The sequence below is a fragment of the Notechis scutatus genome, chromosome Z, assembly GCF_049901735.1.
Source record: "Notechis scutatus isolate UNSWTSFEM ecotype Mainland chromosome Z, rNotScu1.2, whole genome shotgun sequence".
Taxonomy (NCBI): domain Eukaryota; kingdom Metazoa; phylum Chordata; class Lepidosauria; order Squamata; family Elapidae; genus Notechis; species Notechis scutatus.
The window spans coordinates 8,804,840-8,826,069 of NC_142025.1; the positions used below are offsets into that span (position 1 = coordinate 8,804,840).

Genomic DNA, 21,230 nt, shown 5'->3' on the forward strand with positions numbered 1-21,230 from the left:
TTTTAGAATAACCAGCAAACAACCTAAAGTTCTTTCTGCCGCACATTTCAAGGTGGAGGACTACACAGTAATCACACATGACTAGCTAGTAATTCAAGCCACATTTTTTTTCTAACATTGGCAAACATCAAATATTAACACAAGCAGCAGGAAAAAAACCCTAGATTTAATTTGGGTTTACTTTAATTTTTGTTTGTTTTTCTCTTGAACCAATGAGACCCTTATTGTTTTGTTTTTGAGCCAACGAACAACTTCCTACTGTAGTTAAACTTTCTGGAAGAAAAGGGCAGTATATTAAGGTTCAAACTTTAAGATGTTTGCAGAGTTATATTTTAATTGGATATACTCTCTGCTGATGATAAAAGACTATACAAACTATATTTTAAAAACTTAGAAAGAGTTATTAGACTTTTACCTTAACTGGAAATGATATATGGTGTTCTGTCATACCTGTGCATACATATTACTAAGCTGACTTTCACAAAGAAGATGTGTACATCGGTTTGTAAGTGTAGGATCAACTGTACCACCATGAGACTGGATTACCTAAAATAAAAAATAAAAAAACTTAAAAGACATGTCAGTGTAACATTTTATATATAGATAATGTTTGAAGCTACCTAGTCAACAGGAAAAAACCCTAAAACAATGGTGAAATATGGCATCTTTTGATAAAAACAGGTATAGTTTGGATACGGCTACACATTTTATTATAATTCATTTATTACAAAGAAACTACTGCAAATTTATTTTAAAAAATAGGTTAATTTGATTTTTCATTAAAAAGGTACTTAGAAATTCTGATTTGAAAAATATTTACAAATGAAACTGATATTTACCCTTTTCCAAGTTGCCAACAGTTGTTTATCAGACATCTGTTCAGGGTAATCAGCAATTGCAAAGATACAACCCAGTAAAAAAAAATCTTCAGGAACTGAAAAAAATAAGGCAGTTGAACTTCATCTAAAATATTTTTTCTCTTAAATAATAATTAATGCAATCATCTACAATGGTATGTACATTTAAAACTTGGTTCCTCTCAAACCAATCAAACCGATCAATACTGAGATACAGATGCCTTGTGTTTACTTGTCTTTCAAATGCAACAAGTTGCCTTCTGGCTAAGAGTGTGCAAAGCATTTCAATTCCCAAATAGCCATTTTACAGATTCCAAGATTGAAAGAAATTCAATATTGAGAATTGTGTTTCAAAATCAGAACAAATTACATTGTTTTGCTCTATATTTTGACCAGTATTATTCCAAGGTTCCAAAAATTCCAACAGCAATTAGGCTGCTGCTTTGCGATTTGCACATTGCATCTGTCATCCACTAGTTAGGAGACAGCAGCGGGAACCAGTTGTGTCCGTATAGCTATTAGTTTGGAATGAAACAGGAAATGTGGGAATGGATAGTTGAGAAAGGAGTCACATGAGGCAAAGGTTAAGCATATCTACCTGTCTGATTCTGCTATAAGAAAGCTGCAATCCATACAAACGTGTGGAATGTTTTTAGAGGACAAGATTTGACAAATATACCCCATTCCCCATATTAAAAGAAAGCTGACATAGAGGAAAACATATTGGATTCAAGTGCTAACTGCATTCAAAATGTAACCATTACATTTGAGATATCACAATTTGAATCATAATGCAACTGAGTAATCTGGCTTTGTTCTAGTGCTCTAGTATGAAGTTAGGTAAACCAGAAATCCATTTCTAGGTCAATCCAATTGATGACACTTAAAAACTGGACAGAGGTCCAAAAGTCCTAAAAACATTTTTTAAACATTTTATCTATGTGCAAGAACTTCCTCAGGGTAGTAGCTATGCTTGATTTCTTTGGTTTCTCATATATAATGGCTTACAGCATAGCCTTTTTAGAACTGTCCTGCTTCTCTACTTCCTTCTTTCATAAATCCACTGAATGGGAAAAGGCTTGCCTTGCTGACAGCTGTTAGTATTGGATCACCGATACTGTGCATGCTAATATATCAGTATCAAGTTTGCTTTAGTTGATTTATTCTTGACCAATAATTTAACAGCCAAAATATTTTTTTTCTCATTTTAAACAATTTTGCCTCAAAGTGTAAGAAGAAAATAGATCAATCACTGATCTATCTCACAGGGTTGATCTTTGGGGGAAAATAGGAACAAACACTAAGGACGCCACCTTGAAATCCTGTACAAAAGTCAGGATGATTATAACTAATTATCCTACCTTCTGTAGATGGGTCATGTCCAAACAGTTGATGCTGCTGCAGTTGTTGCTGCTGGAGATTCTGTGGTGCCTGAATTGGAACTTGATGGTGTAGCGTCTGAGATGTTGGAGTCAAGTGTTGTGATGCCTGATTTTGCATTTGTTGTTGTTGTTGTTGTTGTTGCTGCTGCTGCTGCTGCTGCTGCTGCTGCTGCATTTGTTGTAAGTGCTGCTGTTGGAGTTGTTGCTGCTGGAGTTGTTGCTGCTGCTGGTGCTGATGCTGTAACTGCTGAAGGTTTTGTTGCTGAAGCTGCATTTGCTGCTGCCGCTGCAGGTGATGCTGTTGCAACCGATGCAATTGCTGCTGCTGAAACGGCATGGGCTGTGGGGGGCGATGCATTTGTTGCTGGGAGTGTATCAGTTGGGAAGGGAAGGGCAGCTGCTGCTGCTGCTGCTGCGGAAACTGGTGCTGATGGACTTGCTGCTGTTGTGCAAACTGATGCGGCTGCTGTGGGAAAGGTGGTTGGGGAATCTGAGCCTGTGGCGGCTGGGACTGTTGCTGCAACTGCAGGAGCTGCTGGGCTTGGAGATGCAAGAGATGGTGATGCTGCTGCTGCTGCTGCTGAGGCTGGTGATGCTGAGCCGGAGGCGGCTGCACTAAGCGTGTCTCTGGGGCCAGTTTGACCTGGCTAAGCAAGACTGCATTGGGATGCCCCTGCTGACTGTGGCTTACCTGTGGCTCCAAAGTTTTTGTGGGTGCTGAAAGTGACTGCAAGATCTAGAAAACAACATGGATGCTTTATTATAGTTATAGTTCTGTTCTTTTCCTAACACTTCTCCGGGGTATAAGCTACCAAGATTATTCAGAATGAATCAAATTATAAAGACACAAAAACAAGAAAAGTGGATTAAATATACTTAGAGAACATTAAAAGCAAATGAAAGCAAACACTCTGGCATGTTTCTGAAAGCTGAGAATGGGCAACATTATAGTCCCGAATAAAGTGCATCACTCTCATAATATTGACAAAGCGGTATTACCGTCAAGGGGACTTTCCTGAAAATCTTAGTAAACAACTACACACATATAATGAAATAAACATTTCCTTAATTTATTAGATATTTGGATAAACCAACATTTGGATAAACCAACATTTGTACCAGTGAGGCATGCAATACTGCTGTAAAAATGCTTTCTTGATACTATGCCTTGGTTAATTGCACTTAGCTCCACTTGAAGTCTTAAAGGCTCTTAAAGAGCTGCCCTCATTAGGCTGTAATTTCTTCCAGTCAAGACTTCAGAAATGTTTCAAGTAATTCACCAAAACACAGATATGCAAATAGAACTTCCTAGAACTACCATGTAAAAATCCAAGACTGGGTAAAAAAGAAAAATGCCATCTTAAATTATGTTTTTATATTCTATTTGACTTTCAGAAACCATCCTACATTTTAACAAAACAATCACATTTTTCTCTTCAAAATGTTGTTTTTATTTCTGAAGTTCATAGACAATTCATGTATTCAAAAAACTGAGGATGATCAAGGGTGGTCTAAGAATTCCAAACAGAAAATCTTAAACCAACAACAAAATCTTCATTATGACAAGTGACAAGTGTGTGTTTGCAATTCTGCATGCATCAATCACTTCAGGGAAGTCCCAACTACTGATATAAATGAAGACAGAAAGTGTTCGTTTTCAAGTAATGTTTTATCAACGTATACTTTGAAAAAGTACTTACATGTGCTACATTTGATTGCCTATTAACCTGCTGAATATCAGCATTATTGGTAATATTTCTTAGTGTCCGGACTGCAGGACTCCATGCTGCCATCATTTCAGGATGTCCAGAACTTTGCGGTGTTTGTACTGAAGCCATTATATTACTTCTGATATCAGGGGACAAAATATTGCCTGGGACAGGTGGGACATTGGCACACAAATTAATCAATCCAGAATCCTTGCCTGGAGTCAATGTGTGTTTTCTGGCAACAGTCTGTGGAACTTCAGCTGTGGTCCAGTTCAAATTTCTTTCATGCTTTTCAGGAGAGGAATCTGATGAGTCGTCAAACATAAGTTCTCCTTTGTTTTTGTCAGCATCAATAGACTTAGGAGAAAAAGTTCGATTGCCCAAAGGAGATCCTTCTTGAGAAGATAGTGGACTTGATAACTTTTCATCAGTACTCCCTTCATTTTGGGAATCCTGTTCTTCATTTTCTTCCTCCTCCTCCTCCTCCTCTTCTTCCTCATATATTATTAAACGGGGGTGATAGGGAACCTCATCTTTTTTGGTTTTATCAGATATAGAATCTAGAATCCAGTCAGGTGTCACGATTTTAATGTTCTCTCGTTTACTAGCACATTCGTATTTTTCCTGGAAAGGACAAAAATGTTTGAAATGTAAATATTATAAATGCAAAGTGAATGAATTCAAAATGTTTCAAATGTCAGATTGCTGATAGGTGAAACTTACTTACTTACTCTGTAGTTGCGCAACTACCAATAGGTATCTCAGCTAAATTCATAATGCTGGTTATTACGTACCAAACCCTACAAGGTGCAGCATCAGAGTATATCAGGGACCCCTTTCCTGTCCATCCTATGAGGTAATCTAGAGAGGACCGGTTTAGAATCTCATCTTCTCAAGAGGTGAGAGGAAATCAGAAAAGAGATGTCCTTGGTCAAGGGCCTAATGTTATGGAATAAATTGAATCATAACTGTGTCCAGCCTGCTCACTTCTGACATGCCAAGGGTTGTTAAAAACACTTATTTTTCAGTGGCCAATCAATTGCTAATCTGGTTATTACTGGTGGCTAATTATGTTTTTTTATGCTACTTTAATGGGGGTGGTTGGGAGTTATGGTCTGGGAAAATACCTTGATTTATGCAGATGTTTGTACTTTACCCAAAGTCTACCCCTACTCCTACTTTAGAGTAGGAGACATAATTTAGATGGAATTGTGTGGCAGTTAATTAATAAAAAGTAAATAAAATAAAAATTCAACAAATGGATGGTAAAATCTATGGCATTCAGATTATGTAGCATTGAGTCCTTCCTTAAAAAAAGGGCGTTGGTGCTTACCTGACACGCCCGTTCTCCTTGAGCTGCTCAGAGCATCCAGTAGTGGGAGGTGCTTCAGTCTCTGCTTATCTAGGCTGGGCTTAATTTGCGGAACGCTCCTCCTCCTCCTCCTCCTCCTCCTCGGGACTCCTCCCCAGCATTCCCCAGTTTTGGCGAAGATGAGAGAAACAAACACCCTCGCCCTTAACACTGTAAAAATTCGTTGGCCGAAACAGGATCCCACCAGACGGAAAAGGGTGGGGCTGGATGCTCGTTGCAGCTCAGAGCATCCAGTAATGGGACATACCAAAGCTTGGCCTGTCCTACGGGAGGGACTCCATCTGTCTTGGGATCCCCTCCTGGTCCCTGTGGACGCGTTGCAGAACCCTTCTGCCAAAGGAGGCCTCGGCTGATGCAAACACATCTATTTTATAATGCCTAATGAAAGGCGATGGAGAGACCCAGGTTGCGGCACGACAGATGTCAGTGATTGGTGCCTGCGTGGCCCATGATGCCGATGTTGCGGCGCTCCTTGTTGAATGAACTGTTATGCCCCTGGGTACCTGAAGTGCTTGAGTCTGATACGTTTTCGCTATTGCGGTCCATAGCCAATGGCCTATTGTGGAGGATGAGACCTTGCATCCCTGGTTGTTGGGCTGAAAAGACACAAATAAAGCCTCCGTTTTTCTAAAAGAGGTTGTGCAGTGAATATATATTCGTAACACTCGCCTCACGTCCAGCCGATGCCACTGTCGTTCCAGCCCTTGGGATGGCCTGGGACAAAAATTAGGAAGTATCAGTTCTTGTGCCCTGTGAAAGGCTGAATTAACTTTGGGTATGAACGTAGGATCGGGGCGAAGGACGACCCTGTCAGAATGGAAGACGCAAAGATCTTGCCTTATCGACAAGGCTGCCAGTTCTGAAATACGACGAGCGGAAGTGATTGCTACAAGAAAAACTACTTTATATGTCAGAAGTTGAAGACCTGACGATTGCAAGGGCTCGAAAGGGCACTTAGTGAGAGCAAGAAGGACCTTGTTAAGGTCCCAAGTGGGATAACGGTGAACCGTTGGCGGGCATAAGTTTGTGGCTCCTTGAAGGAAACACTGTATGCATGGATGATGGGAAAGGGATAGGAGACCTTCATAAGTAATGACTGACGCCAAGGCCGCCACTTGTCTTTTCAACATATTAGGTGATAATCCCTTGTCAAGCCCCTCTTTTAAGAACTCTAGGATCTGCGCCACAGATGGAGAAATGGGATCAATTTGAGACTTAGTACACCATTTGTAGAATTGTGGCATTGTAGATGCGAGTTGTTGAGGGGCGTCTGGCAGCTTGGATAGTGGCGATAACTCTGTTGGAAAACTTTTCGCTCTTCAGACGACTCCGCTCAACCTCCTGACAGTTAGGTGCAACCATTGAGGGTCCGGATGTTGAAGGGGTGCTTGGGTTAACAAGACCCTGTCTGGCGGAATTCTCCATGGTGGTGATACAGATAGACTGCAGAGGTCTGCAAACCACGACCGTCTCGGACAGTAGGGAGCTCTAGAAGCAGTTCCGCCCTCTCGTCGAGCAGCTTCTGGATGATCTTGGGGATCAGTGGAAGAGGCGGGAATGCATACAGAAGCCCCAGGGGCCAACGGCAACGGAGCGCATTAAAATTATCCGCTCCTTGTGAGGGGTATCTGGAAAGAAATCTCGGGAGCTGAGCGTTGAGGGGGGAAGTGAACAGGTCTACTACTGGCTGCCCAAATGTCCTGACCGCCACTTGAAAGAGGGTCGGATGGAGGCACCACTCCAATGGATCTATCGTGGCCCTGCTTAGCCAATCTGCCTGTGTATTCGACAGTCCTGAAATGTGTTCTGCTCTGATGGAAATCAGGTTACTCTCTGCCCAACGACACAAATGCTCCGCTTCTCCCATGAGATGTTTCAACTGAGTGCCCCCGTTTATGTGAGCTTTCGCGGTTACGTTGTCGGTCAATATTAATATGTGTTGGTTGCATACCTGTGGAAGGAAGTTGTGGAGAGCCAGGTGTACTGCTCAAAGCTCCAGCCAATTTATGCTGCGCGATTGTTCTATGGAGGACCAGCGGCCTTGGGCTGTGAGCGATTGAAAGTGAGCTCCCCATCCAATCAGGCTGGCATCGGTGGTGATGGTAAGTCTGTGGGGCTCTTTGAATAGGCAACCTTTGTTTATGGCTGGTCTGGTCCACCAGAGGAGAGATATGAGGACCTGTGATAGAACTTTGACTTTGTATTTGGAGTTGCTTCGGCCGGATCGCTGGTACGGGAGCAGGAACCACTGGAGGGATCTAGTGTGGAGCCGGGCCCAAGGAATAATAGATATACATGAGATCATCTTGCCTAACAATTTTGATAAATCAGCTAGGGACACCCTCCTGCGAACCCTGACCTCCTTAACTAATTGATGAATGCTGTTTTGTCTATCTGGTGACAGGAAAACTTTGCCTTCCGCTGTATCGATGACTGCCCCCAGATGGATTAATCGAGTCGAAGGTGTTAAATGACTCTTTTCCCAATTGATTGAGAACCCGTGTAGTTATAGGGAGTGTAATGTGGTCTGAGTATCTGACTGATTGATGAACAGAAGATGACAGAATTAAGATATCATCGAGGTAACACTGCAGTCGTATGGGGACACCCCAGAGATGAGCAGTGAGGGCTGCAAGAACCTTTGTGAAGGTCCTGGGAGCAGAGGCTAGTCCGAAGGAAAGAGCCACATATTCAAAATGGAGATTATTACAACAGAATCTTAAAAATTTATAGCGGGAAGGCCAAATTGGGGATCAGTGGAAGGGGCGGGAATGTGTACACCTCCATCAGATCTATAGATGTAAGGACATCACCCTTTCTGATACCAAGTAAGGTAGATTGTAGGGTGTGCATTTTAAATTTGCAATATACTAAAAATTGATTAAGGCGTTTCAAATCCAAGATTGCTCTCCACTCCCCTGAAATTTTGGGAACAACAAAAAGATGTGAATAGAAACCTCCCCCTCGTTGGTCGGTAGCTACTGGTTGGATGGCTCATATGTCCAGTAAGTGCTGAATAGCTGTTTCCATAAGATCTTGTTTAACCGGATCTCTGGAAAGAGGGCACGACATAAAGAAGTCTGGGGGAACGGATTGAAACTCCAGCGCGAGGCTGAATCTGATCGTGTCTCTGACCCAGGAATCAGACGTTGAGGAGTCCCATTGGTCCGCGAATAATTTAAGGCGGCCGCCAATGGGAGGCGGGTCCATGGGGTTATCTTGGACACCAGAAAAATCTATTTGCCGCTCCTCGGAAGGATTTCTTGGGTTGGTCACCCCTTCTGTTCCTATCCCCAAAGTCTGATCTCTCTGGCTGTTGCCCTGGTCGGAAAGGTGGGGATCTCTGGTATCTGGTTGAGAACGGTTCCTGATAAAAGGGCCGAAAGGATCCCCTCCGAAAGGACTGAGGGTTTCTAGGATCTGACCTCCGAAAAAGGGAGGGTAATTTTTTTTTATTTCGAGTCTCGATGAGTAGCGGATCGAGGGAAGGGCCAAACAGTCTGTCTCCCGCTAGAGATGAAGTGAGCTTGCATTTATGTTTAATGTCCGCTTGCCAGTTCTTTAACCATAGCAAGCGTCGCAGCTGTGACATGTGAAGTGATGGCTCTGACTGAAAACTTAACTGCATGAAAGGTTGCGTCAGCTGAGAATTCGGCGGCTGCTATGTTTTGCAATGTCTTGGTGTGCTCTAGTATTGGAATTGAGGACATGCTCCCGTAATAGTCGGAGCCATCTGAGGGAAGAACGGGTAAAAAAGGAAGCAGCCGTGGCTGCTCTGATGGCCCATGCATCAGACTGATGGGCCCTGCGTAGGGCTAGCTCGGCCCATTTGTCCTCCGGCTTTAATGCCTCCAGTGCCTCACTGGGAATGGAGGACGAGGACGCTAATCCCACAATGGGTTCATCTACCTCAGGAGTATTCAACAATTTTACGAAATCTGGGGCCAAATTAAAGAATTTCCTGTCATAACCAGTGGGGGCCGGGTACATTGCTGCAGAAGCCCACTGTTTCTGTACCAGGTCTGCAAACATGTGGGGGACTGGAATCACGTCTGCCTCAACAACAGGTTGGGTGAAAATGAGATCCTCTGGTCCCTCGTCTGATGGAGTTGGAGTGGTAGAAGGGGCCGGCTTGTCCAGTTGTGCAGTATTTTTGGCCTTGAACAATAGAGATTTGAAAAGTTGTGGCCGGAACAAGCCTGTAAATACAGGTTGGTTGGGAGCGAGGCCCTCATCCTCAGACATCCCCCTTTCTAAGGGGTCTGTTTCCGACATGGCTGGGTCAGTATCATGCATTGATTCTGATTCACTCTGGTCCATGTGTTCAATGTATTCCACCTCTTCCTCCTCCTCCTCCTCCTCCTGCTCCTCTTCCTGCGGCTCCTATAGGAGCATAGCCCCTTGACACTGTACCTGGGTATAGTGTAGCTCTGACCTGGCCAATGACTGAACCGATTGAGAATCATACTCAGCGGGTGCGGGATGGTCCCTGGTCAGAACCGCATGTTGCAGGCCTGCTGCGATTCCCTGACGGATAGCCATCTCCATCCAGGTCTTCATTCGCTCTGGCACATCCTCTGGAAGACATTGTTCCTGTCGAAGACCGGCAGCCGTTGGTGTGAACGTTGCTTCAGGTATTCTTCGCATGGTTGGTGATTGAGCTGACTGGACCTGTTGACTCAGGGGAGCCACGCTGCGCCTGGATGAGAGGGAGAGATCTAGGTGGGTAGGAGGGAAGAAAGAGGACGGCTCTGGACTGTGTGGTGAAAAGGCTTGAGAGGTCCTGTGTGCCTCCCGTGTGCACTTATCTATTTGTTTTTCCAGAGCCTTGTGGCACCTATTGGCATCCTTTTCTGATGCCTTAGAAGTCCCTTTTTTTTGCTTAGGATTGTGTTGAGATTTGGACTTGTCCCTTGAAGTTGAGGAGTGTGAACCATTACCCCCTGCCATTGTGATTATGGAAGGACCAGTACGCTCGTTATTTAATGCTATATTGTGTAGGTGGTTGGCGCGCCCAGAGACCTGGCCAAGAATGGACAGGGTGCCCTGAAATCAAATCCCCCGTATTTTCTTTTTCTTCTTTTTTTAAATATGGATATCTGCTTCAAAATTGAGTCGTATCTCAACAATTCATTTATTATTGTTATGAAGTTGCCAGTATTATTATATTGGTGTGATTAATATTATCAGAGCATATGTACAAATATATATCAAATTTGGATGTCCCAATCAGCCAAATTGAGAACGCCTAGCAGGCCAAATAATCACTCACAGGCCTTCAACAGCTTCCCTGCACAGGCGGACGCTAGCCTAGGTGCTTGCTGTTGTGCTGCTGGATAGGGAGAACTGTGAGGGTTGAGCCAACAAAACGAATTAACAAAAACGTCGAATATGTTGAAAACGAGGTTGTAATGATTCCTCAGGGTATTTTGTGGGAAAAATAAACCTTCAATCTGGAATAAGGATTACCTCACACAGTCTATTGAATTAGCACTCAATGCGGCCACGCGGTCCCTTGACAGTAAAAAAACAAAAAAATGGCGACCGGATGTTATTTGTGACGCGCGCGCCAGCAGCAATCTCCCGCCAAGAAAAAGAAATAAGTTCCAACAGTCTTCCCTTAGGGCTAAACCGGCAGGGAAGGGTGAAATAACGAGGCGATTACACCTCCACCCCTAAATGGCGTTCTTGGGGGAAAGGAGAAACAGCGATATGACTCAGAAAGGAACGAGAGAAAAAAAGCCTCGCTGTTTAAATAATAAAGCGGCTTGGCGATTGTAATGGCAAGGGTAGGGCTAGCGGTTGGTGGGGGGGCGAAATGCGCGCGAAGCCTGCCTGCACTTTGGAGCGCTTCCTGGTAATGCGATCCCCAACGGCCAGATGGCAAGGGCAGCGTCGGTAAGAAAAGAACAAATGACTATCTGTCAAACCTTAAAAAGAATTCTCCTGTTTCGGCCAAGGATTTTTTTTTTTTTAATAAAAGTTTTTATTGATTTTAACGACAAACAAAAACACATAAAACATAAAACATAACATAAAAAACATCATCATTCTTCATATATTTACAGACAGTGTATCGGTTGGTTTACCACTCCTTTTTGTGCATCCATTTCATAATAATTATGTTACATAATAACTCATATTATCGATCAACAATTATATATCCTAATATCATTATTAAACAATCATTTGACTATAATTTTACTAATTCATACTTAAGCGAGATAACTGTAATTTAATTACTTTATTTTATAACAAATCATAAAATCATACCAAGTCTATCTTAATAAAATATTCTAAAAGTGTTATCAAGACCAAGAAAAAATGTATATTCATTATTTCCTAAATTTCTAACTATTCTATTATTATATTGTATTATCTAACCATTGATAAAAAAGATCCCAAACTTCATAAAATTGTTTATCTTCTTGTTCTCTATTTTCAAATGTCAATCTACTCATTTCAGCACATTCCAATATTTTCTTTGTTTCGGCCAAGGATTAATGAGAAGCACAGCCTATCTCTCACGAGGCTGAGCCAAAACTGGGGAACGCTGGGGAGGAGTCCCATGGAGGAGGAGGAGCGTTCCGCAAATTAAGCCCAGCCTAGATAAGCAGAGACTGAAGCACCTCCCACTACTGGATGCTCTGAGCAGCTCATGGGAGAATGGCAGGTATTCCAGTCCTTACTGTTTTCACCTCATTTATCTTTTCCACAGAGAGCAAACCCTAAACCTCCTACCACTGATGATATTACCTAGCTGGATAATGAAATGTCTGCAAGAAAACAACTAAACTCAGAGCATCAAAGGCCCCACAGTTCAACCCTGAGATATTCTATCCTATTCCCTTTTATTGGTAACACCTTTTTTAGCTGTGACACCAATTATTTGAAAATAATATAAGCTAAAATTCATTATCATTCATCAGAATACTTTATCAGTCCCCAAAACACAATTTTGCCTAGGAACATCTCAGCCAAATTTCTTTTGATTTCATCAAAAGTATGAAATGACTTCCATGTTAATGTACTTCCATATTGCTGATTCCTTAAAATGGTAACATACTTACAAGACACAAACTATATTGACCTATATTCCATCTACTAAAACAACATTAACATGCATTAAAATTCTTACCCCTTTTGGCTCAGGCACAATCAAATGAGTACATTTTTTATTGAGGCTCAAACGGCAATCCCCACCATAAAATGTAATCAAAGCCCACAATATATTCCGGTCTTCAGAGGAAACCTATCAAAAAAGGTAAGGTACTTTAATAAAGAACATTTTGAATTGTATATTGTATCATTTAGCTGCTTTTTGCAAAATATTTTACCTGAGACAGACAAGCGGCAACTCCAAAAAAGATCTGACAGGATTCTGGGGAAAAGCCATTTACTCTGACAAAATTAAGTCAAGGAAATAACATAAATAAAATGTAAAATGTATTAAGATAACAAATGAAAAATTTCCCAAATTTTTTGAAGTTTTGTGAAGTTTCCCAAAACTTCACAAAAAACTATGCATCATTTTGTGAATACCAAGTTTTCTAAAGAGAGCAGAAAGGAAACTGATCTAGCATTATGCAATCAAGAAGAAATGATTTGAGGTAGATTTGAGATCACAATCCTTTTGCTACAAAATCACCAGACGTATTTGAGTGAATATTTTGTCTTATGAACAAACAGGATGCTTTATGGAAGTGTCCCACAAAACCTGTTTCCCCGAAAACAAGACCCACACAAAAAATAAGCCCTAATCTGATTTTTAAGGGTGCACCCAATATAACCCATACCCCCAAAATGAGCCACCCTGGGAAGGGATGTGCGTAGCCAGCACCAGAGGGGGCAAGGGCTGACAGTGTTGTTTTATTTACTTTTTATTAATTAACTGCCACACAATTCCAGCCTACCCAGCACAGGCGAGTTGATTACCTGTCCAAGCGGCAGTGGAAGCAAAGGTGGGAGGGGGGGAGGCAGGTGATCTGGATGCAATGCACGGGCTGCGGAAAAACCAAGTCGGTGGACTGAAGCATGTGGATGACCACAGGAGGCTCGCGTTTGCACAGTAGCACCAGAGCTAGAGGCATAGCGGGGAAGGCAGGTGATCCCAATGCTCCACATGGACCGCAGGTAAGACATGTGAAGATGAGCCTCTCGCAACCAGCTGCCCATTCCATCCCATCTCTCAGCTTGCCTGCAGCCCACGTGGTGAGTATGGATTACATGCCTCTCCCGTACGCTTCTGCCTCCGTCTGCAAGTGCTGCCGCACAAAGATGAGCCTCCTGTGGCTGGCTGGCCGGCCTCCATTTCTTGGCTTTCCCACAGCCTGCACGGCACATCCAGATTACATGCCTTCCCTCCTGCCATCTACTGCTTAGACAAGTAATTAACTTACCTGCACTGCATGGGCTGTGCAGCCCCAAAGTGCGTCGACCAAGGAACTAGCAGGCTGCAGCTGCTGCTGGACATCAGCCCCCAAATGCTCGCCGCCTTTTGTGTATGCGCTAATCACCCTGAAATCGTGTTTCCTCAAAAATAAGCTTTAGTGCTTATTTTGGTGCCCAAAAAATATAAGACCAGATCTTGGAGAAACACAGTATATATGCTTTTGCAGCTTTTGTTTCCCGTTATTTTAAATATCAGCTTCAATCTATCTCACAAAATAATGGTTCTAAGAATTGTATTGTTAACATAGATAAACATGTATTTATGCAGAACATTCAATTTGAAGGATGTAAAAATAATACCTGCATCTAAAGAGAGAAAATGGTAATCCTAAACTATGCAATTAACATTATATTTTCCTTCAAACATTGATTATGGCTTTGTAGAGAAATGGAGAAAAAAGTGATCATTGGGGACAAAATTAGTGCCAATAGAAGAAATCAAAAGGGAAACAAAGCTCAATTTCAACAATACTGTATATGTATTAGGTATCCTGAAACAAGTCTTGGAAGTTAACTTCATGAACACATTACTCACTTTTCTTGGCAATATTACCAAAAATGGTTTGTCTACCAAATAGCTTTATTTCCTGGAAATCTCCTATCTAAATACCATGTTTCCTTTCCAAATATACGTTGACCAGATGTTGTGACACATACAATCAATTAATCAATAATTAAATTTTTTATTAAAGCTATTGAACATTTGATTTTTTCAGAAAGAAATACATTCCTTTTTTTACTGTGAGCATAAGAAGATTCATATAAATAATATTAGAAGGAAATAAAATATAATAGAAAGATAAGTCTGGAAAACACAGAATTATAGAATAATTAGAGGCATATGTATTTGAGATTGTAAATGATGATTTAGAAAATTCCTAATTTATAATCTCTACAAGATTAGAAAAACCAATTAATTTTAAAACAAATGTTATAAGACAAGTTTGACAAAAATTAATAAGGAACAACAATCCCAAAACAGTTTATGTTTCACATATGTGCATTTTATTTACTGTGGATCAGATTAATAGGACACTATAATTTCAATATACATTCTCTCAAAAATTTCAAAGAACTTGCAAAGAAAGGAAAAAAGAATTATTCGAATTAAGCAACAGGACCTTGCAAGAGCATTAAAATATAGGAGGACCTTCTTTTAAGAAATTATTTTAAGCAATTTCTTGCCTAGCTAAGAAGCAAGTTATATTAAAAACATCACGTTATATAATTTTGATAACATTTTCACTGGAAAGGATACGGCAGAAGAGCTCCACACTGAACAGACAAAGTCACCCAGGAAGGCTAGAATAGGTTTTAAAAAATCATCTAGTAAGTGTCTACAATATATATCTGAGAATATTTTCTAATTATAACAATAAGCATACACACTGATCTGGTTATCATTCATTCATATTTAATTGTTGGGGGTAATATGTTGGCTCTGTAAACCACTTAAGAGAAAGCTGTAAAACACTGTGAAGTAGTACACAAGTCTACTTATTCTATCCTGTGCTATTGCTATTAAGCTATCTTATCAAGCACAAGGATTGTTTACTTCTGTATTATCTGTTAATTGGCAACAGCTGTGTGTTTTCAGACAATTTCTCCCAAGCCTATCTAGAGATATAAAATAATGAATGGGAGTCCTCTACATGTATACAATTAGTGGCTTTTACCTCCATATTAGTATTCCAAACTATGATAATCTGTGATTATAATAAAATTGATTTATTGCTAAGGTTCCAAATATTGAAAGGAGTTGATATTATTGAAATATATGATAACCTGTACAAGGGAACAGTAAGGACATTTCTTTTATAAGTATCATCAAACATCTACGCCCTCCTTAGCCAGCCAGATAACTGGGGCTATCAATCCTGATTCCAATAACTTAGTGTTTTTTGGGGGGTGCCAGGAATTTGAGGTGAAGCATTAACTTGCTGTTTAATAGTAGGCTCATAATGCACACAACACAGTGCTCAAAGTGATTGACTTGACCCTTTTCTTCCTTCCCAACACACACAAAAAGCATTTATTTCCATGCAAACCTGGAAACATTAAGTTCTGTATCAAAATGTTAATTGTACTAAAACAATAGAGTAGAATAACAGAGTTGGAAGGGACCATGGAGGTCTTCTAGTCCAACCCCCTGCTCAGGCAGGAAACCTTATACCATTTCATACAAATGGTTATCCAAGCTCTTCTTAAAAACTTCCAGTGTTGGAGAATTCACAACTTCTCGAGGCAAGTTGTTCCACTGGTTAATTGTTCTGTCAGGAAATTTCTTCTTAGTTCTAAGTTGCTTCTCTCTTTGATTAGTTTCCATCCATTGCCTTTTTGTCCTGCCCATCCATTATAGCAATAGTTATAATGCTCTAAATATTTACTTTTACTACTGGAAGATCAAACACTTCACGAGATTCACCAACTTCTGGATTATCCCCATCTTCTGAAATGATGTGTGAAGCTAGAGCATTATAGGAAACTTCCTTTGCTTTCCCATCTTTCAGAAGTTGAATAACCTATATAATGTGAAAATGAAATGTTAATCTTTTCAGTTTCAGAAAAATTCAGAAAAATGTACAACAAATCACATTTTCCAGGATATACAGTACGTACATTCATGCTAATATTATCCCCTTTCCCAGGGAAGGCACAAATTTCAATAAAGCCAAACAAAGTTGTTGCTGGACATCAGTGAATGATAGAAGACATCTGATTTGTTTCAAGGCTAATTCAATCAGCTGTTCCCCTAGGAGAAAGGCTATCATTCCTAGATCTTTGCTTTGTTTGTTTTTAAAAATTTTAGTTGTGAGCAATAAAGGGAAGCAACTGATCTATCCTATTCCATCCCATGTGGAAGAGAATTAAAATAGAAGTAAAAGAGGGCTCTTGAAATCATTCCAATTTGTGGGAGAGGGATTATAGGTCTTATTGCCAGAAATAGAATAAAAAACCCTCTCTCATTAGTTCATGACATGATTGATCAAGGAAAGACCTCTAGGGCTCTTTGGGCTAACATTTAACTCCCCAATCCTACTGCTGATCGGCTAGTTTTCCCCCAATACATTTAAGCATACTGTATGAATACCACACTTCATTAAAACTGGGCTACCTGAAGCCTTCCTTGAAAAATTCAGCTCTTGCTCTCTCAGCATAATAAACACATAGTTTGCCAAGACAGCAATAAATAAAATGTAAGATAATGAAAAATGAATAAGTTTTACTTTTACCATCTTTCCACAATAAGTTTTACTTTTACCATATTTCCCCTGGATGTAAGTATTGCATGAAAGATGCTTGTATTCTACATTTATTTCATTAAAAACAATTATGTATTTGGTGCACCAAATACGTTATAAATGTTTCTAGTTCTCCAAGAACTTCCTTCCTTCTGCTTATGCCATATAGAATTATATAAGATAATTTGGTCATCTGTTGAAACTTTTAGGAAAAGAACATAATTCCTTTTTACTTCTCATTAAGTAAATTGCCTAGGAACTCATCATTTTACATGTTGAAAGGCAAAAATCTTGAAATGAAAAGTCAGAAAAATTCCTACTTTTGCTCAGTTCCTGCAAAAAAAAGTGCTTTATTATAAAAAAAACAATGTCTCACATATTCCCCATTTCATTTTATTTCATTTCATTTATATAAGAAATTTAGTATAAAATTACTCATAATTCCTTGTGGTTTCAAAGCTCAGGAAACTATTATTTTTGATCTTGGTTTCAGCAAAGACTTTTTTCCAAGTTTGGACATCACAGACAACTATGTTTACTTCAAAAAGGATATTTCATCAGGGGAGGAGGAAAAGAGTTACTGTATCCTGTAATGAAGTTTACTGCAGCATTAAATTGCAATCATTTTGTGCACCAGATCCACACTTGTAATGTTAAAATGGTTAAAAAATAAATAAAAGTTTCAGAACACAAAAGCAAGTGTGAGGTCCTTGGTGCTCTATTGAGCTTGACTGCTTCCTTGAAAATGGGTAACAAAATGTCTGCAAGAAAATCACTCAGACAGCACTCCCTCACTTTTAACCCTAAGCTACACATATTCCCTATTGGTGCAAGTAATTTGATGAGTCCATCTGGTCTTATTACGAACAAATCGAAAAGCGTTTTAGGCACACATCATGAGCTTTTGGGATGTTTCTCAGCTTCCCAATCTATCCTGCAGCCTGTGATCGCCTAGTGGTCTCCCATCTAAAATCTAACCGGAAAGGAGCCTTTTCCTCCCCCGAGGTTTTGTCTTAAAACATCCCCTTGGAAGAGCTCTATTGAAGTCTACCGTACAGTGCAATATTAATATTGCACTATCAGGGGTTTTTAATTCAATTGCACAGAATGCGAAGGATGTGCGTTTGTGTTTATTTTCATAGACATAACGTACACTGAAGATGGCATTTAATTTCTTTGCACGAGGTGCAATGACAATAAAGTAAACTCCGTGCGCTGTCCCCAGCTGGGGAGGAGGAGGAGAGGAGGAAGCAAGTGTATTAAAGCGCATTCATGGCGACAGAAAGGAGGAAACGACAAGCGAGAAGAAGGGGAGCGCCAGAAGCCTAGTCGGGGCCCTTCCCGCGCGGGGGGACGACAAACAGCGGCGACGCCGGGAAGACCACCCGGCCCTCAGCTGCCCATCGCCCTGCTTTTCCCGCCTCCCCGGCCCCTCAAGACCCCACTCAATCCCGGCCGAAGTAGAGGCCTCCCCGGCTTCCACAGCAGCAAACGCGGGGCTGACTGACAGGAGGAGGAGGCGGCGGAATAGGAGCCACGTCAGTCCCGCGCAGCAGCAACGCCAGGCGCTACGAACGGTTAACGGCCGCGGCCGGGGATTTCCCAGCCCCTCCCCTCCCCCGCGCTCCGCCACGCGCGATCGGTTACAATGCCCTCCTGTCCCGCTCTCTGGAAAGAGCCTCGCGCCGGCGCATGCGCCTTCAACCCCCGCTCTTCCTCCCCCCGCCATCCGCTGTCATCGCATACTGTTCCAACAGGGTTAGGGGGAGGAGATCACGAGCGCAGCAGGAACCCCCAAGGCGGAACAGCGCGCCCCCTCCGCGGAATCGTCCCCTCCCCCCTCCCCCGGCCGCCGGGGTACCTTGAATCGATGTCTCCCACCACGAAGAACTTGACATCCTTGAACATCTCCTCGGGGACCTTCATCTCACCCTTGTCTTCCTCCTTCGCCATGATCCCGTCCGGCGACGCAGTGCTTCGGCTTCCGAGCGCGATGATTCAGAATCCCCGCGGAACCTGAGACCTCCCCCTGCCCGATGCCCCCCGCCCAGATAGCCGCAGATGCGTGGGAGAGGAGCGCGCTCTTTGGGAATGGACCACTCCGGCCTAGTTGGGGAGGGGGATAGAAAAGCAGGAGGGTAGGGAGCGGGAGCCTCCCTTCCGCTTGGGACGTCCCGGAGACTGCTTCCTAGCTCTCTTCGAAATGGGACAGAGCGTGTATTTTTAAACTTGGGGATCCGCTAAAGGCAAAGTTCGGTTCGTCAATCGAGAGACATCCGTTCTCCCCTTCGATCGACATATGGGCTCACCCCAATCTCCGCCTACTCACAAAACAAGCGGCAGAAATGCCAAGTTGCAGGCTCCGCCCACTTTTAAACTCCCCCGCCTGTATAGCCCCACCCACCGTCTTTCTCCCGCCGGCGGGGAGTTGTTGGATAGGTTTTCGCGGTCTTAAATAATAGGTATGAATTAGAAGTTGTAAAAAACCCAAAATGAAACATGAAAGCAGTGAAGACATAATGGGGGTCTGCATGCAATGAAATTTCATCAAGGCGTGCCGATTAGTGTGCATTCCAGGTGACAAAATTAGGTTAAAATTAGGTTAAGACAAAATTAACTTGTTCTATCTATCCATCTATCTACCTTTGTCCTTCCTGGAGAACTATTATCTAACTCGAGGCCTATTTAAAGGCATGGAGTGAGAAGAAAACCTTTATGCATTCTTCCTGAATGGTATAATTAATATTTTAAAGAAGTCGTTGAAAAGGATCGTTGTGTATGACTACGAAAGGATAGAACAAAAGATTGGTAACCAACTGACACACTGTATGTATATAAAATGGAAGATGGGTTTATGTTTTTTATGTTTGTACATGTTTGTCTTAAAAAATAAAAATCTTTTTTTTTTTTAAAGAAAAGGAAATGATCGTTGCGAGCAAGCTCTGCATTTTTCTGCATCCCAAAACCTGCTCCTACTTGGTTTTCTGGTTCCAAGTAATCTAAAACGAATACAAGCTCCCTTTGCCAGGAAAATGTTGAATTCCAATACTCGATTTAACAGTCATTTAATGGGTGCTTTGAAATTGTGAAGGGCCCCAGAATGGATGCTTAACACACATACTCACACAGAAAGACATTGATGGGTTGTATGGCACACACTTGAAAGTAAAACTGGAAGACTACAACTGTGGAGTCTGTCTGGCAAGAACAAAGAATGCTTATCCATGGGAAATATGCATGTGTAAATCTTGTAATAATTCTGGGTAGTTAGAAAGCTGATAAAAGTAACTAGAGTTATGCAACTTGCAGACCTCAGCTAAAAGTTAGAAATAGAGATGGCCTGCAGCAAATCAAATGTGTATTAGATGATATTTCTTATTATCTCGCTTTGTCCCACCTTCTCCTTCAGTGTACAAAACTTACTTAATCCTTTGTTCTTTGTTTTCTTGGCATTTTGGCCAGGAGCCCTTTTCCTTGGAGTACTCCAATAAAAAGCAATCAGAAAACCTGCACCTCGGGTCTGGCATCCATCATTGGCTTCGGCACCAGGCTCAGACCCGAATTGGGGACAACATGGTTCACCTTTATGATCAGTTGTAGCATCCTGAAGCCACATAACCATGATTTGTGGCTTTTTTTTTGTTAGTTTCTGACCAAAACATGTATTTAAAACAATACCTTTGCCCTTAAAAATTGCTTAACGGCCGCCAAAAATGTAAAATTGAGTTTAACTACATGGGTGCCCCAATTTCTAATCATAACAATCTATGGTCAGGAATCCCAATTCTGGTCCTAAGTTGAGGCTACTTGTACTGTAGTTTGCATATATCGTAGTGTTGAAAGGCTGGAAAATGCCTTTCTTCTGAGGGTTCGGTTTTCCTGCTGGGAGTACTCCAGTGCAAGGATTCAGACAACTACTTGGAAGCCGGTTCTTTTTATTTTTCAGGAAGGCGAGAGATAGCAAGAAGTCTGCGTTCCTGGAGCTAGCTCTCTTTGTATAATAAAAACCCTGATTTTTATACCTTTTTTCTCCTTTTGTGTGTGAGTGCTTGTGTTTGTATTTCTTAATGTTTTAAATCCTGTCAGGGGTTGTCTTCATTTCCGCCGGAGGGTAAACTCCGTGGGGTACAGAAGGCAAACTTTGCAGGGTAGTTTGATTGGATTATCAGTTTCCTAATGTTTTCTTATATTTGTTTTGTGGCAATTTCCTGTCTGCT

General features: G+C 41.6%; 1 protein-coding gene across 1 annotated transcript in view; it reads right to left on the bottom strand.

Moving 5' to 3' along the window:
* The window catches only part of PAXIP1 (PAX interacting protein 1), a 39,335-nt gene extending 20,249 nt beyond the window's left edge, over nucleotides 1-19,086 (bottom strand). Inside the window, exons 1-9 of the mRNA XM_087945822.1 lie at nucleotides 18,820-19,086; nucleotides 16,159-16,293; nucleotides 15,030-15,073; nucleotides 12,658-12,721; nucleotides 12,459-12,572; nucleotides 3,940-4,572; nucleotides 2,219-2,975; nucleotides 840-934; nucleotides 451-546 (exon numbers count right to left, since the gene is read on the bottom strand). Coding sequence (XP_087801948.1) covers nucleotides 451-546; nucleotides 840-934; nucleotides 2,219-2,975; nucleotides 3,940-4,572; nucleotides 12,459-12,572; nucleotides 12,658-12,721; nucleotides 15,030-15,073; nucleotides 16,159-16,293; nucleotides 18,820-18,966 — 2,085 coding nt within the window. The 5' untranslated portion in view covers nucleotides 18,967-19,086. The remainder of the gene's footprint in view (nucleotides 1-450; nucleotides 547-839; nucleotides 935-2,218; nucleotides 2,976-3,939; nucleotides 4,573-12,458; nucleotides 12,573-12,657; nucleotides 12,722-15,029; nucleotides 15,074-16,158; nucleotides 16,294-18,819) is intronic.
* Nucleotides 19,087-21,230: the final 2,144 nt, after the last annotated feature.